The 17,906-nt window shown below is 47.1% G+C and overlaps 1 protein-coding gene across 1 annotated transcript in view; it reads right to left on the bottom strand.

Annotated features, from left to right (window-relative positions):
- Nucleotides 1-642: 642 nt before the first annotated feature.
- Nucleotides 643-17,906, bottom strand: part of nosip (nitric oxide synthase interacting protein) — a 34,870-nt gene continuing 17,606 nt past the window's right edge. The window contains exons 6-9 of the mRNA XM_059954134.1: nt 8,262-8,380; nt 7,166-7,353; nt 5,668-5,776; nt 643-898 (exon numbers count right to left, since the gene is read on the bottom strand). Coding sequence (XP_059810117.1) covers nt 827-898; nt 5,668-5,776; nt 7,166-7,353; nt 8,262-8,380 — 488 coding nt within the window. The 3' untranslated portion in view covers nt 643-826. The remainder of the gene's footprint in view (nt 899-5,667; nt 5,777-7,165; nt 7,354-8,261; nt 8,381-17,906) is intronic.

The following is a 17,906-nucleotide window of genomic DNA, read 5'->3' as shown; positions in this document are numbered from 1 at the left end:
GACCTCACTTCGACAGTCTCTGAACAATACTGTACACAAGGTAATCAGGGATAGAAAGCTGTTCGTGAGGAGACGGGCACAACTGAGTCTGATTTTGCCGGGTGCTTTAATAACAGTTTGCTAACATACCCCTCATCTTCATCCCACATTACAAAGCCACATGGGATAGGTTAATTGGACAAATAGGTGTAATTGAGCAAAAAGGGCCTGTTACGGTGCTGTATCTAAATAAAATAAAATCATCAACCTGACCGTGTCCACATGATCTGTTTCTGTTGTGTTGAGTGGGTGTTAGCCGAGGCACCAGGCAATCTCCCCAAACCTCTTCGAAATAGGCAAGTGGGATATTCTGCCCCTTCCAGCGAGAGCAGATGGGCTCTGATTTAACTTGGATCAATATATTTCTTACTGTTATATAACTTCTTAATTATAATGTACTACTGCCACAAAACAGCAAATTTCACAAAATATCCCGTGATATTAGAGCTGATTCTAATTGGTCATGTGGGTGGCATTGGGCAGTGCAGGCTCTTGCGTTACTGTGCTGTACCTCAGAGTAAAATTGGTTGTGCACTCTATGACAGGTCACTGTCTCCTCCTGTACTCATTTTCCACAAGGAAAAGGTTCCCTTCAAACATCACCAATGTTTATAGTTCCTTTATTCCAAAAGAAAGAGAGAGAAGACAAAGTTTATGTCGTGTTAAATAAGTGACAAATAAAAAGGAAGTGGAGACAGCTCAGCTGTACCAGGAGCGCTTGTGATGACGATCAAAATGAGACTTTCCACCCACTTTCTGTGGAGAACTGGATGCACCACAGGCTCTGTCACGCCTGCATCACTGGCCTCGACTCCTTTGCCTCCAATTTGATGCCGGATCCTGCAAATCCAGTCCCGCCCTGCAGCCAAAACAGAGAAAAGAACTGTGGTCAGTCTATATGACTTATCACCTCCTTTATTCCATCAATGCAAAGAGGCAAAGACAGAACACACTACTTGCTCAGTTCAAAGTACATAAATATCACCATATACTACCCGAGATTCACTTTCTTGTAGGTGTTTGCAGTAGACCAAACAAATATAATAAACTAAGAACAGAAAATAATTAAAATATTCTGGAGGCCATGCAATAGTTGTGAGAAGACACAGATATCAGGGCAATGATTTTATAACAATAGCCACAGACCTGCCAGCTCGCACCATTAGGCTCTTGAACAAAAGGGAATAGCTACACTCATTTAAGGACTCTGTTACATTGCTATTTCATGCTCGTTATTCATTGCTATTTATTTATATCTGAATTTGTAAAGTTTGTTTACTGTCTATAGGTCCTGATGTTTACAGTTGCTGTTCTAAGACTTGCTAAGTATGCCTGCAGAGAAAGAATCTCAGGGTTGTATGTGGTGACGTGTATGTACTCTGATAATAAATTTTACTTTGAACTTTGAAGCAGGTTCTGGGGCCAAAACAGCAATCTGCCCACTGAAGCTGCAAATACTGTCAAAGTTAAAATAGATTTATTATTGAAGTACGTATATGTCACCATATACTACCAAGATTCTTTTTCTTGCGAGCATTTATAGGAAAATAAAGAAATACAATAGAATTATGAAAAACTATATAAATAAAGTCTTGCAAACAACTGACATGCAAAAGACCAGCTGTGCAGATACAAAATAATAATATAAATGATTTATTAATATTGACAGCATACTGTAAGTTGCAGAGTCCATAGATTGTGCAATCAGTTCAGAGTTGAGGTGAGAATTGAATTGACTTTATTACATACATCCTTCATATACATGAGGAGTAAAAATCTTTATGTTACGTCTCCATCTAAATGTGTAATGTGCAACTTATAGTAATTTATAATAAACTGTATGTACAACAGGATAGTCAGTATAACAGAAATACAGTTGCATCAGCATGAATTACACAGTCTGATGGCCTGGTGGAAGAAGCTGTCCCCGAGCCTGTTGGTCCTGGCTTTTATGCTGTTGTACCGTTTCCCTGATGATAGCAGCTGGAACAGTTTGTGTTTGAGGTGACTTGGGTCTCTAATAATCCTTTGGGTCCTTTTTACGCACCTGTCTTTGTAAATGTCCTGAATCATGGGAAGTTCACATCTACAAATGTGCTGGGTTGTCCGCACCACTCTCTGCAGAGTCCTGCGATTGAGGGAAGTACAGTTTCCCATACCAGGCAGTGATGCACCCAGTCAGGATGCTCTCAAAGGTGCCCTGTAGAAAGGATTTCTTCAACAGTCTGAGGGGAAAGGGGTGCTGTGGTGCCTTTTTCACCACAGAGCCAGTATGTACAGACCACGTGAGGTCCTCGGTGATGTTTATGCCGAGGAACTTAAAGCTGTTCACGCTCTCAACCCCAGATCCATTGATGTCAATAGGGGTTAGCCCGTCTCCATTCCTCCAGTAATCCACAACCAGCTCCTTTGTTTTTGTGACATTGAGGGAGAGGTTGTTTGACACCACTGTGTCAGGGTGATGATTTCTTCTCTGTAGACTGCCTCATTATTATTTGAGATAAGGCCAATCAGTGTAGTGTCGTCAACAAAGTTCATTAGCAGATTGGAGCTATAGGTGGCAACAGTCATGGGTATACAGAGAGTAAAGGAGGGGACTTAATACACAGCCCCGAGGGGCACCTATGTTGAGGGTCAGAGGAGCGGAGGTGAGGGAGCCCACTCTTACCACCTGCCAGCAATCTGACAGGAAGTCCAGGATCCAGCGACACAAGGCAGGGAGAAGGCTGAGGTCTCTGAGCTTCTTGTCAAGCCTGGAGGGAATTATGGTGTTGAATGCTGAACTGTAGTCCAAGAACAGCATTCTCACATAAACATCCTTCTTCTCCAGATGTGTAAGGATGGTGTGTAGAGCTGTGGCTATTGCGTCATCTGTCGATCAGTGAGTAAAGTTATCCATACTTCCGTGCACACTGTGTAACAACCAATTATTCTTTCAAAGTTCAAAGTAAATTCATTATCAAAGTATATATATGCCATCATATACAATCCTGAGATTCTTTGTCTTGTAGGCGTACTTGATAAATTCATATTAGAATAATAACCATAATAGAATCGATGAAAGACCGCACCAACTCGGGTGTTCAACTAGTGTGTAAAAAACAACAAACCGCAAATACGAAAAGAAATAAATAATAATGAATAAATATTGAGAACCTGAGATGAAAAATCCTTGAAACTGAGTCCATAGGTTGTGGGAACATTTCAATGATGGGGCAAGTGAAGTTACCCCCTTTTGCCTGGTGGTTGAGGGGTAATAACAGTGAGGCTCCTGTACCTTAGTCCTGATGGCAGCAGTGAGGAGAGAGCATGGCTTACATTGCTAATGATAGATGCTGCTTTCCTGTGATAACTTTCTGTGTAGATGTGCTCAATGGTGGGGAAGGCTTTACCTGTGAAGGACTGAGCCTTATCCACTACTTCTTGTAAGATTTTCCATTCAAGGGCATTGGTTTTTCCATACCAGGCTGTGATGCAGCCAGTCAATATACTCTCCACCCCACGTCTATAGAAGTTTGTCAAAGTTTTAGATGTCATGCCAAATCTTCACAAACTCCTAAGGAGCTAGAAATGTTGCCGAGCTTTCTTCATAACTGCACTTGGTGCTGGGCCCAGGACAGGTCCTCCAAAATAATAACATCGAGGAATTTAAAGTTGCTGATCCTCTCCACCTCAGATCCTCTAATGAAGACTGGCTCAATAATCAGCTCCTTGGTCTTGCTGACATTGAGTAAGAAGTTAATATGGCACAACTCAGCCATGGACAATAGTCATTGAGGCAGGTAACCACGTAATCTTTGGCTCTGGTATAAATGAAGCCTGCTTGAAGCGGGTGGGTACCACACACTGCCAAAGCAAGAGGTTAAAGACCTCAGTGGACACCCCAGCCAGTTTATCAGCATAGGCCTTTAGTACCTGGCCAGGTACCCCATCTGGGCCAGATACTTTTCACGGGTTCACCCTCCTGAAGGCTGCTCGTATGTCAGCCTCAGAGACTGAAATCACAGGATCAAGGCCGTGAGAGTTCGTGTTGGTTCCTACATGTTTCAATGGTCAAGCAAGCACAATGGGGATTGAGCTCATCATCTAGAAGCGAAGTCCTGCTGTCATCTAGTCACTTGATTTAAATTTATAAGGGATGAAAGCATTCAAGCCCTACCACAACTGTCGAGAATACACGTCATTGGTTCAAGTTTAGTCCAGAATTGCCACTTCACCCGTGAGATGGCTTTCCGGAAATCATACCTGGACCTGCTGTAACTTCCTTGGTCAAGATTTGTCACTCAGCAGGTTACAGACCTCATGATTCTCCCAGGGCTTCTGGCTGGGGAAGACTCAGTGATTTTGTGGGAACATACTCGTCTACAGCTGCTTTAATAAAGTCCATGACAACCATGGTGTGTTCGTTCAGATTCACAGATGAGTCCTTGAACATGGCCCAGACCACCAACTCAAAGCAATCCTGTAGCTACCCCTCTGCCCCCCTGCAACCACCTCTGTTGTCTTAATCACTGGAGCTTTGCTCTTTAGCTTCTGCCTGTGTGCAGGGAGAAGGACAGCCAAGTAATCAGATTTACCAAAATGCATGCTTCCTTATCTTATCTTAGTATAACATTAGGCATTCCTTATTTTAGTACTGTATAACGGTTGTCTAGAGCGTTGAGACCTCTGGTGCTAAGGTTCTACGCTGATGGTAATTGGGCAGGGATTTCCTCAAACAAGCCTGGTTGAAGACTATGATCTGAAATGCATTGGGATAGAATGTTTCTTGTTTGGAGATGGCAACATTTGTTAACAAGATGCTGGATAGAGGGGGACTCTTCTTTCTGCATTTCAGCCTGACTTGGAGTCTGCCCCTCTCCACCTCAGTTCTGGCCATGCAGATGAACCTTTGTCCGCTTGAAGGTGCCATATGTGCCTGGTCCACCCAGACCTCAGGCAATCGTGAAATCTGTAGATCATTAAATTGGTTTAAAAATACTTTGCTTAGAGGGAAATTATATGGTGCAGATTGCAGTGTGATTACTTCAAAAGAAGTATATTTATACGTATTGCATGTCGCCAGCAGAACATTGCCATGATTCACCAGTGTCATCTTGATGTTTCGCCATGGGAAAAAAGAGCAAAGAAGTGGGACATAACAGTCAGAAGCCTGACGTCTGCAGGTCCTGGGATCGACGGCTGCAAGCCCAAGAGCCCAATGGAGGTCTGTCTGTATGTGAGTGGTTGGGTATAAAGGGGATGTTGTTTTGTTGCTGTTGTGGTGTTCTGCTGAACATTGTGGGCTGCCCCAGCACTTCCTTAGTTAACATAAGTGTAAGTGGGATTAATAACTACAGCAAGCAGCAAGGCTGATCAACACCTCCGCCCACATCCCCAACCACCACTATTCATGTATTGATTGTATTCATATACAATCAATGTATATGAGCCATCTTATCTACTTATATTTATTGTGTTTTTTTCTGTGCTGGATCGGATCTGGACTAATAATTATTTCATTCTTCTTTATACTTGTGTACTGGAAATAATATTAAACAATCTTGAATCTGAATCTGATTTGGAGTCTGACACAAGTGCGTGCCATGTCCATGGTGCTTTGCTCAGGAAGACAACAGGATCTCTCACCCTCTGAATTGGGATGATGTCCTTCTCTGTCAGTTTTTCCCCACTGATTGGATCCACCATGTCCTGTTTAATCAGTTTCTCCACGCACTCCATGGTGACCACAGCTCCTCTGCAAATCAGTTTAAAAAACACATTACACAAAGGAAACTATACGGTGTCCAAAAGCTCTGAGGGTTTGGTGAGAAACAGCAGGCCCCACTCTAGTTACAGTCAAGCAGCCCTACAACATACCTGGGTTTTAAGACGTTCCACATTATAAAGGAAGTAAATGGGGAAGGAGAGACAAGAAAGGGAATGGGGACACAGCTTCGAATGGCAAGTCCCCAGATCAGAACAGTAGCATAACAGTTAATGTAACACTATTACAATACCAGCACCTGGTTTCAATTCTGCTGCTGCCTTTACGGAGTTTGTACATTCTCCCTGTGTGATCTCCTCCAGGTGTTCTGGTTTCCTCCCACATTCCAAAGACATACGGGGTAGTAGGTTAATTGGTCACATGGGTGTAATTGAGCAGCATCAGTAAAACAGCCAGCATAATCAAAGACCTCACCCACCCAAACATTCTCTCTTCTCCCCTCTCTCCTTGGGCAGAAAATACCCTGAAAGCTTGTACCACCAGGCTCAAGGACCCTTGAACATATGAGGAGCATTTGATGGCTCTGGGCCTGTACTCACCGCAGTTGAGAGGAATGTGGGGGGATCTCATTGAAGACTATCAAATATTGAATAGTGGACATGGAGAGGATGTTTCCAATGGTGGGAGAGTAAGGCCAGAGGGCACAACCTCAGAATACAAGGATGTCCCTTTAGAAAAGTGGAACTTTATCCAGAGGGTGGTGAATCTGTGCAATTTATTGCCACAGATGGCTGTGCAGACAAAGTCATTGGGTACATTTAAAGTGGAGTTTGATAGGTTCCTAATTAGTAAAGGCAGCAAAGGTTACGGGGAGAAGGCGGGTGAACAGGGTTGAAAGGGAAAATAAATCAGCCATGATGGAATGGCGGAGCAGCCTCGAGAGCTGAATGGCCCAATTCTGCTCCTATCTCTTATGGTTTAGTTTTGACTTCTGGGATACTGGGATGGTCGACAAAAGTTTTGATCCAAGGAGTAGGCTTCAAGGAAGAAACATCTGGAGAAAGGATGCAACAGCTGTGTAGCAGGAGAGGAAGGGAGGGCTGAGAGAGCAGGTTTTTTGTAGAGACCAGAACTGGGAGGTGGAGATGATAAGTTTTGTAAGAGTGAGGAATATCACAAGAGACAGGAAGGGAGTGAGATCAGGAGTGACATCAAAACATAAATACAGAGACTCTGCAGATGCTGGAAAACACACCCAAACTGCTGGAGGAACTCAGCACATCAGGCAGCATCTATGGGGGGGAATTTTGGTTCACAGCCCGAAAGATCGACTGTTTATTCTCCTGCTCAGATGCTGCCTGACCTGCTGAGTTCCACCAGCATTTCGTGTCTGTGAGACAGAAATCGCTGTTCACTTACGATGTGCGCAGAACTGCACAGGGCACAGAGTTTCCCAATGCATCCCGGGTTACAGCGCAGATGTAGCGCTCCTGCTTTGTGATGAGCTGAACACGGTCAAGCTTGTCGTCCACTGGCAAGAACTTCACCGGGATCAAATCTTTCATCTTCAGGGGCTTTCCACTCATGGGACAGTAGATTGTCTTGCCCTGCAATAGAGCGAAAGGCAACTTTTAACCAATGCATTAGCTTTGCTGTTAGTCGCAGCAACTCCCTCCCACACCTCACTATATCATTTTCACAAACACCTCAGTCTGCACCATGTTTTTGACCATGACGACAAGCAACACAGACAGACACAGCCTGAGTGTGTCGATCAATAGCCTCCTGAAGCTGTTAGACAGTGAAATTGACACTTTGGCACAAATATTCATCACAACGTATGCCAGTGCTATACTTCATTTGAGGTGATTTGGTATGTCCCCACAGACTCTAGCAAATGTCTACAGATACACCGTGGAGAACATTCTGACTGGTGTGGGGACGCCACTGCACAGGATCAGAGAATGCTGCAGAGGGTTGTAGACTCATCCAGCTCCATCACAGGCACCAGCCTCAGGGTCATCCACAAAAGGCACTGCCTCAAGGAGGCATCCAAAATGAAGGACCCTCACTATCCAGGACATGCCCACTCTCATTACTACCATTGCAGAGATGGTATGGGAGCCTGCAGACACACACTTGACATTTCAGGAACAGCTTCTTTCCCTCAGATCGCTGAATGATCCATGAACCCTAGCTCACTATTTTGTTCTCTTTTAGCACTACATATTGTTTTTACATTTCTTAAGGTAACAGTAATTATTTTATGCATTCCACTATACTACTGCTCAAAACAACACATTTCTTGAGAAATGTCAGTGATGATAAACCTGATCTTCATTCTAATTTGTCATCTCAGCAGCACAGCCCAGATTCACTGTCAGAACTCTGTAAGGAACACTTTTCATGGCTTACAGTCTTTATTGATTTCAGGCAGTGTGGGCACAAGATATTTTTTTTTTAATCAGGCAGGGTTCCAATTTCCCAAATATGAATATATAAAACAGAAGCTTACCGGTTTGCTTAGGGTCGATGCTTTGGCCTCAGGGGTGAGTGACGGGATCCAGAAACTGGGTAAATGTTTCTCGTTCTCTTGCTGAATGGCTTTTGTTGAGGAGCTGGCCTGGGCTTTGTCTGGAGAATGAAAGGGCAGGCTCAGAGGGAGAATAGAGCATCATAACAGCCAACTAGGTAGCTGCCTCAGGATGAAGTCGGGACAGGTTGTTTAGCACTGTGGGACGTTACCACTTTCTGATACAGAGTTTGGCCTTTTGTTGTAATGCTATTGCCACATCTAGCTTTAACAAATGTTCCTTGCAGTTGTTGCAAATGAAGATTACACCTTAACTCTCTAGAGCAGAGGGTTCCCAACCTTTTTTATGCCATGGACCCCTATTATTAATCCAGGGGTCTGTGGACTCTAGGTTAGGAATCCCTGCTCTGGAGTGATGTTACACTTGGGCCTCAGCACCACGCTGTATGAACGTTAATACACTTGTACTCTTCCCAAAACTACTGCTGGTGAACTGGGAAAGGAATTCCATGTGAGTGTGAGACGCTAAACCACACACACACCATTTTATGGAGTTGTAAAGTTCACCAAGGCCAGGCTGAACATTTACCCATCTACACTAACCCTATTTGCCTGAATTTTTAAGTTCAAAGTAAATTTATTATCCAAGTACAGTTGGAAGAAAACGTTTGTGAACCCTTTGCAATTACCTGGTTTTCTGCATTAATTACTCATAAAATGTGGCCTGATCTTCATCTAAGTCACAATAATAGACAATCTGCCTAAACTAAGTACACACAAACAATTGTACTTTTTATGTCCTTATTGAACACATTGTTTAATCACTTACAGTCCAGGCTGGAAGAAGTATGTGAACCCTTGCATGAACAGCCCTCTTCAGGTCACGCCACAGCATCTCAATTGAGTTAAGGTCCAGACTCTGTCTTGGCCATTCCAAAACATAAATTTTCTTCTTTTTAAACCATTCTGTTGTTGATATACTCTTGTGTTTCAGATCATTGTCTTGTTGCATCATCCAACCTCCATTAAACTTCAGCTGACAGATCGGTACCATGACATTTTCCTGTAAAATGTCTTGATACAATTTTGAATTCATTATTCCCTAAATGACTGCAAGCTGTCCAGGCCCTGAGGCAGCAAAGCAGCCCTCAAATGATGATGTTCCTTCCACCATGCTTCACAGTTGGGATGAGGTCTTGGAGTCTTTTTCCTCCAAACATAACAGTGTGCATTTCTGCCGAAAAGTTCAACTTTTGTCTCATCTGTCCACAGGGCATTGTCCCAGAAGCATTGTGGACCATCCAGGTGGTCTTTTGCAAACTTGAAACATGCAGCTGTAGCGGTGTGCTACACGCAGCGCAAAAATTACGACACGGAGTCGGTAACTGCAGTCGAAGGAAAAAAAACTTTATTCGAAATCCTCAGCCTCACTTTTAAGCATCCCTCAACCTGCCCCCCCCCCCCCCCCCGTGGCGCAGAGGCTCCAAAGCTCTGTGCTCGCAAACCCCCATAGGCTATCTAATTGTGAGCCGGTTCGGATGTGCCAGGAAATGGGTCACCACATAACTCCCCCCCCCCCCCGAACCGGCGATAAACCCCCCAATGTCCACAGTCTGGGCCAGAACCTGCTTGGGAGGTCGGCCTCTGCGCCGAGGTGCCGGAAACTGGGCTGGTTGTGCCAGGTCCACATGGGCCGGTTTGAGTCGGTCCACCGTGAAAACCTCCTCTTTCCCCCCAACGTGGACCCGTTGTTCCGGAGCACCATAAACGGCCCCTCGTATGGCCGCTGCAGCGGTGGCCGATGCCCACCCCTTCGTACAAACACAAACTTACAGTTCTGCAGGTCTTTGGGTACACAGGTTGGGTTCCGCCCGTGCTGTGAAGTGGGTATGGGGGCCAGGTTACCGAGCTTCTCGCGTAGTCTGTCCAGGACTGCTGCGGGATCTTCCTCTTGCCCCCGTGGGGCTGGTAGGAACTCCCCGGGGACGACCAGGGGCGCGCCGTATACCAACTCAGCCGACGAGGCGTGCAGGTCGTCCTTGGGCGCTGTGCGGATGCCAAGTAGGACCCAGGGAAGCTCATCCGCCCAGTTGGCTCCTCGCAGGCGGGCCATGAGGGCCGACTTCAGGTGACGGTGGAAACGCTCCACTAGCCCGTTCGACTGTGGGTGGTAGGCAGTTGTGTGGTGCAGCTGAGTCCCCAAAAGGCTGGCCATAGCTGACCACAGGCTGGAGGTGAACTGGGTGCCTCTGTCGGAGGTAATGTGGGCCAGTACACCAAAGCGAGATATCCAGGTGGTGATCAGGGCTCGGGCGCAAGATTCGGAGGTGGTGTCGGTGAGCGGGACCGCCTCTGACCATCTTGTGAACCAGTCCACGATAGTCAGGAGGTGCCGCGCTCCGGCACTGGCAGGGGGCCCACAATATCCACATGAATGTGGTCGAAACGCCGGTGGGCGGGATGTAACTGCTGCGGTGGGGCTTTGGTGTGCCGCTGCACCTTGGCCGTCTGGCAGTGCATGCACGTTTTGGCCCATTCACTGACCTGTTTGCGGAGTCCGTGCCAAACGAACCTGCTGGAAACCATCCGGACAGTTGTCCAGATGGAGGGATGCGCCAAGTTATGAATGGAGTCGAAAACACGGCGCTGCCAGGCTGTCGGGACGACGGGACGGGGCTGGCCGGTGGCGAAGTCACAGAGTAGGGTCCTCTCACCCGGGCCTACGGGGAGGTCCTGGAGCTGCAAACCGGAGACTGCGGTTCTGTAACTCGGAATCTCCTCATCTGCCTGCTGTGCCTCTGCCAGTGCCTCAAAGTCTACCCCTTGGGAAAGGGCATGAACGGTAGGGCGAGAGAGCGCATCTGCCACGACATTGTCCTTACCCGAGACGTGCCGGACATCCGTCGTGTATTCAGAGATGCAGGACAGGTGGCGTTGCTGGCGGGACGACCACGGGTCGGACGCTTTCGTAAACGCAAAGGTGCGTCCACTGTGAGGGCGGTAGGGGCGTCCATTCTGGCATGTGCTAGCATTGCGGCGTTCACCAAAGCTTCCTTCGTTTGAACGAAAGCGGCGGCGGACTCCTCGTCCCAGGTAATGTCCTTGCTCGGACCCGACATCAGGGCGAACAGGGGGCGCATGATCTGGGCAGCTGAAGGGAGGAAGCGGTGGTAGAAATTGACCATACCTACAAATTCCTGAAGGCCTTTGATCGTGGTGAGTCGGGGGAAGTGGCGGACCGCATCTACCTTAGCGGGCAGAGGAGTTGCCCCGTCTTTAGTAATCCTGTGGCCCAGGAAGTCAATGGTATCGAGTCCGAACTGGCATTTGGCGGGGTTGATTGTAAGACCGTACTCACTCAGTCGGGCGCAGAGTTGACGGAGGTGGGACAGATGATCCTGACGACTGCTGCTGGCTATGAGGATATCGTCCAAATAGATGAACGCGAAGTCCAGGTCCCGTCCCACCGCGTCCATTAACCGCTGGAACGTCTCTGCGGCATTCTTCAGGCCGAACGGCATGCGGAGGAACTTGAAAAGGCCAAACGGGGTGATGAGAGCCGTTTTGGGGAAGTCGTCAGGATGCATCGGGATTTGATGGTACCCTCGGACGAAGTCTACCTTTGAGAAGATCCGTGCGCCTGCAGGTTTGCTGCAAAGTCCTGAATGTGCAGCACAGGGTAGCGGTCCGGTGTGGTAGCCTCGTTCAGCCTGTGGTAGTCACCGCACGGTCTCCAGCCTCCCGTCGCTTTGGGCACCATGTGCAGGGGGGAGGCCCGTGGGCTGTCGGACCGCCAGATGATCCCCAATTCCTCCATCCTCTTGAACTCCTCCTTCGCCAGTCGGAGCTTGTCCGGGGGGAAGCCGCCGAGCGCGGGCGTGGAGGGGTGGTCCCTGGGTCGGGATGTGGTGCTGTACGCCGTGTCGGGGCATGGCCGCTGTGAACTGCGGTGCCAGAACCAATGGGAAATCCGCCAGGACCCTGGTGAAGTCGTTGTTGGACAGCGTGATGGAGCCGAGGTGAGGGGCTGGCAACTGGGCTGCACCCAGGGAGAACGTCTGAAAGGTCTCGGCGTGGACCAGTCTCTTCCTGGGCAGGTCGACCAGTAGGCTGTGAGCCCGCAAAAAATCCGCACCCAGAAGCGGTTGGGCTACGGCGGCCAGTGTAAAGTCCCATGTGAACTGGCTAGAGCCGAACTGTAGCTGCACCTGACGGGTGCCATAGGTCCTTACTGTGCTGCCGTTCACAGCCCTCAGGGGGGGACCCGGTGCCCTGCTGCAGGTGTCGTAACTCGTCGGAGGTAAAATGCTGATCTCGACACCAGTATCGACCAAAAACCGGCGTCCCACACATACAGGAGGCTATCCCGATGGCCAGCCGCTGTAGCCATCAGCAGCGGCTGGCCCTGGCATTTCCCGGGAACTTGCAGGGCGGGCGACAACGGCAGGCTTCTGCACCCCACCGCTGGTGGTAGAAGTACCAGTGTTCCTTGGGCCAGGGGTTGGCGGGCTCTGCGGCCGGGCCTGGACTGGTTTGCTGCTGGGAGCGGGGCTGGGTGATCTGTGCGATGGACGCCCCGCTCACCTTTTTGGCGTTCCACAGCAAGCCCGGGCTGCCACCTTCCGGGGGTCACTGAAATCCGCGTCGGACAGCAGCAGGCGTATGTCTTCGGGCAGCTGCTCCAGGAATGCCTGCTCAAACATGAGGCAGGGTGTGTGTCCATCGGCGAGAGACAACATCTCATTCATTAAAGCCGATGGAGGTCTGTCGCCCAAGCCATCCAGGTGCAGTAAACGGGCAGCCCGCTCGCGCCGTGAGAGTCCGAAAGTCCTGAGGAGCAGGGCTTTGAATTCCGTGTACTTGCCGTCTGCTTGTACTTGTACTGTACGAACTCCGCGACCTGGGCCGCTGTCTCCTGGTCGAGGGAGCTCACCACGTAGTAGTAGCGGGTGTCTTCTGAGGTGATCTGGCGAACGTGGAATTGGGCTTCGGCTTGCTGGAACCATAGGTTCGGTCGCTGTGTCCAGAAACCCAGCAGTTTCAACGAAACCACATGAACAGAGGCGGCGTCGGTCATTTCTGGTCCAAAAATCGTTTGGACCGTCGGGGTCACCAATTATAGCGGTGTGCTACACGCAGCGCTAAAATTACGACACAGAGTCGGTAACTGCAGTCGAAGGAAAAAAAACTTTATTCGAAATCCTCAGCCTCACTTTTAAGCCTCCCTCAACCTGCCCCCCGTGGCGCAGAGGCTCCAAAGCTCTGTGCTCACAAACCCCCGTAGGCTATCTAATTGTGAGCCGGTTCGGAAGTGCCAGGAAATGGGTCGCCACACAGCAATGTTTTCTTTTTTAAGAGCATTGGTTTCCTCCGTGGTGCCCTTTCATGAACACCATTCTTGTTCAGTGTTTTTCTTATAGTGGATACATGAACAGAGACTTTAGCAAGTTCTAGAGATTTCTGCGGGTCTTTTGCTGTTTCCCTTGGTTTCTTATTCATGTCCTTCAGCATTGCTCATCTGTGCTCAGTGTGATCTTTGCAGGACACCCACTCCTAGGGAGACTAGCAACGGTACCAAATTTCCTCCATTTGTAGACAATTTCTCTTACTGTGGACTGATGGAAATGCTTTTGTTGCCTTTTCCAACTTCGTACGTCTCTACAATTCTTCTTCGAAGGTACTATACTCTGAAAGTTGTTTTGATCGAGGCATGGTGCACATAAACAGACCGTTCTTGAGGACAAAGAACATAGAAATCTACAGCACATTACAGGCCCTTCGGCCCACAATGTTGTGCCGACCATGTAACCTGCTCTAGATGCCGCCTAGAATTTCCCTAGCACATTGCCCTATATTTTTCTAAGCTCCATGTACCTGTCCAAGAGGATCTTAAAAGACCCTGTTGTATCCGCTTCCACCACCACCATTGACAATGCATTCCACACACCCACCACCCTCTGTGTGAAAAACTTACCCCTGACATCCTATTTCCAAGCACCTTAAAACTATGTCCCCTTGTGTCAGCCATTTCAGCCCTAGAAAAAAGCCTCTGGCTATCCACACAATCAAAGCCCCTCATCATCTTATACACCTCAATCAGGTAACCTCTTATACTCCGTTGCTCCAAGGAGAAAAGGCCAAGTACACTCAACCTATTCTCATAAGGTACACCCTCCAATCCAGGCAACATCCTTGTAAATCCCCTCTGCACTCTCTCTACAGTATCCACTTCCTTCCTGTAATGAGGTGACCAAGCGGGGTTTGACCAAGGTCCTATATAGCTGTAACATTACCTCACGGCTCTTGAACTCAATCCCACAGTCGATGAATGCCAACACACCATACATCTTCTTAACAACACTGTCAATCTGCGCAGCAGCTTTGGGTGTCCTATCGACACAGACCCCAAGATCTCTCAGATCCTCCACACTGCCAGAGTCTTACATTTACATTATATTGTCTTCAAATTGAACCTACCAAAATGAACCTGTGCACACTTACCTGGGTTGAAGCCCATCTGCCACTTCTCAGCCCAGTTCTGCATCCTATCGACGTCCCATTATAACCTCTGACAACCCTCCAAACTATCCACAACACCCCCAACCTTTATGTCATCAGCAAATTTACTAACCCATCCTTCCAGGAGGGGGTCACAGTACAGATCTCTGTGGAACACCACTAGTCACCAACCTCCATGCAGAATACGAACCATCTATAACCACCCTTTGCCTTCTGTGGCCAAGCCAATTCTGGATTCACAAAGCAAGGTCTCCTTGGATCCCATGCCTCCTTACTTTCTGAAGGAGCCTTGCATTACTGAAATCCATACACCACTGCTCAAACTTCATCAATGTGTTTTGTTACATCCTCAAAGAATTCAATCAGGCTCATAAGGCACGACCTGCCCTTGACAAAGCCATGCTGACTATCCCTAATCAGATTATGTTTCTCTTATGCCTTCTTATGCCTTTCAGGATTTTCTCCACTAACTTGCCCACCACTGAAATAACACTCACTGGTCCATAATTTCCTAGGTAGGGAACAACATTTGCAACCTTTCAATCCTCCGCTACTTCTCCCATCCCTATTGATGACACAAAGATAGTTGCCAGAGGCTCAGCAATCTCCTCCCACGCTTCCCACAGTAGCCTGGGGGTATATCTCATCCAGTCCCAGTGACTTATCTAACCTAATGCTTTTCAAAAGCTCCAGCACATCCCCTTTCTTAATGTCTATATGCTCAAGCATTTCAGTCCACTGTAAGTCATCCCCAAGGTCATGGTCAAGGTCTTTTTCCCTGGTGAAAGTACCTCCACTACCTCCTCCAACTCCATGCACACGTTTCCATTATCGCACTTGATCGGTCCTATTCTCACCCGGCTCATCCTCTTGTTTTTCACATCCTTGTAGAATGCCTTAGGTTTTCTTAATCCTGCTCTCCAAGGCCTTCTCAAGGCCCCTTCTGGCTCTCCTAATTCCATCCTTAAGCTCCTTCCTAGCAACTTCAGAATTTTAGATCTCTAACAGTACCTAGTTTCTTGAACCTTTCATAAGCTTTTCTTTTCTTCTTAACTAGATTCTCTGAAAACTTTGTGTACCATGGTTCTTTAACTCTACCATCCTTTCCCTGCCTCAATGGAACATACCTATGCAGAACTCCATGCAAACATTTGCCACATTTCTGCCGTGCATTTCCCTGAGAACATATGCTTCCAATTTATGCTCCCAAGTTCCTGCCTATTAGCATCATATTTCCCCCTACCCCAATTAAATGTTTTCCCAAATTGCCTGCTCCCATCCCTCTCCAACACTATGGTAAAGGAGATAGAGTTGTGATCACTATCTCCATAATGCTCTCCCACTGAGAGATCTGACACCTGACCAGGTTCATTTCCCAATATCAGATCAAGAACAGCCTCTCCTCCAGTTGGCTTATCTACATATTGCATCAGGAAACCTTAATGAGCACACCTAACAAACTCCACCCCAACTAAACCCCTTGTGCTAAGGAGATGCCAGTCAATATTAGGAAAGTTAAAATCTTCCATCACAACAACCCTATTATTATTGCATTGTTCCAGAATCTGCCTCCCTATCTGCTCCTCAATATCCCTGTTACTATTGGGGGTCTATAAATAACACCAAGTAGAGTTATTGCCCCTTTCCTGTTTCTAATTTTCACCCAAACTGACTAAGTAATCATTCCTCCTATTCTGCAGCCATGACACTATCCCTAATTAGCAATGCCATGCCCCCCCCCCACCTCTTCTGCCTCCCTCCTTGTTCTTTCTGAAACATCCAAAACCTGGCACACTGAGCAGCCATTCCTGCTCCTGAGACATCCAAGTCTCTGTAATGGCCACAACATCACAGTTCCATGTACTGATCCACGCTCTAAGTTCACCCGCCTTGTTTGTGATACTCCTTGCATTAAAATAAACACATCTCAAACCAGGTTCTGTCAGTAACCTGACTTTGTACTTTCTTTATAGGTCAGGACACCTCTACAACCCACATTTCCAATCTCATCTCATTGATTGGAACACCTGATTCCAAAGAGCTTTTGTAGAAGACATTAGTACTGACTAAAAGAACAATTGTTTGTGTGTTATTAGTTTAGGCAGTTTGTAACTTAGATGAAGATTTTACCACATTTTGTGCGTAATTAGTGCAGAAATCCAGATAATTGCGAAGGATTCACAAACGTTTTCTTGCAACTGTACATTTACGTCACCACATACAACTCCGAGATTCATTTTCTTGTGGGCATTCACAATAAATCATAATAGAATCAATTAAAAAAAATGCACGCAGGATGAACAAACAACCAGTGTGTAAAAGACAGCAAACTGTACAAATACAAAAAGAAAAAAAAAACAATATATAAATAAGAATTGAATATTGAGAACAGGAGATGACAAGTCCTTGAAAGTGAGTCCCGAGGTGGTGGGAACAGTTCTGTGTGCAACGAGAAGGGAAAATGGCCTGGATGGTGGGGGACCTTGATGATGGACGTTGTTTTCTTGCAACAACGCTCCATGTTAATGTGCTCAATGATATCCTCTGCCTTGCCTATTAACATTCCTGTCATAAATGTTGTATCCAATTCCACAACACACTCCTGGTATCAGCCACTCTCTGGACCTTTTAAAAATCCCCCCTCTCATCTTGATGCTAAGCCTTCTTACTTTTGATATAACTACCATGGCCTGGTAAGGAAACACCAATTCCTAAGAATGGGAAAGCCCACTGAAAGCAATGGATACAGCCCAGCCCTCCCCACCATTGAGCACATTCACAAGGGCACTGCCACAAGAAAGCAGCATCCATTATCAAGGACACTCGCTGCCCAGGACACATACTCTTGTCACTGCTGCCATCGGGAAGCAGGTACAGGAGCCTCAGGACCCACAACACCAGGTTCAGGAACAGTTATTACCCTTCAGCCATCAGGCTTATGAACCAGCATGGATAACCTGAACTCTGAACTGATTCCACAACCTACAGACTCACTTTCAAAGACTCTAAACTCATGTCAATATTTTTATTTTTAAATTTGCATAATTTGTCATCTTTTATACATTGGTTATCATCAGTCTTTATGTAATTCTATTGTATTTCTATATT

The sequence above is a fragment of the Hypanus sabinus genome, chromosome 29 (assembly GCF_030144855.1).
Source record: "Hypanus sabinus isolate sHypSab1 chromosome 29, sHypSab1.hap1, whole genome shotgun sequence".
In the NCBI taxonomy this organism is placed as follows: Eukaryota; Metazoa; Chordata; class Chondrichthyes; order Myliobatiformes; family Dasyatidae; genus Hypanus; species Hypanus sabinus.
Note: the sequence above shows the minus strand (reverse complement) of the source record. Positions and strands in the feature narration are given on the sequence as shown.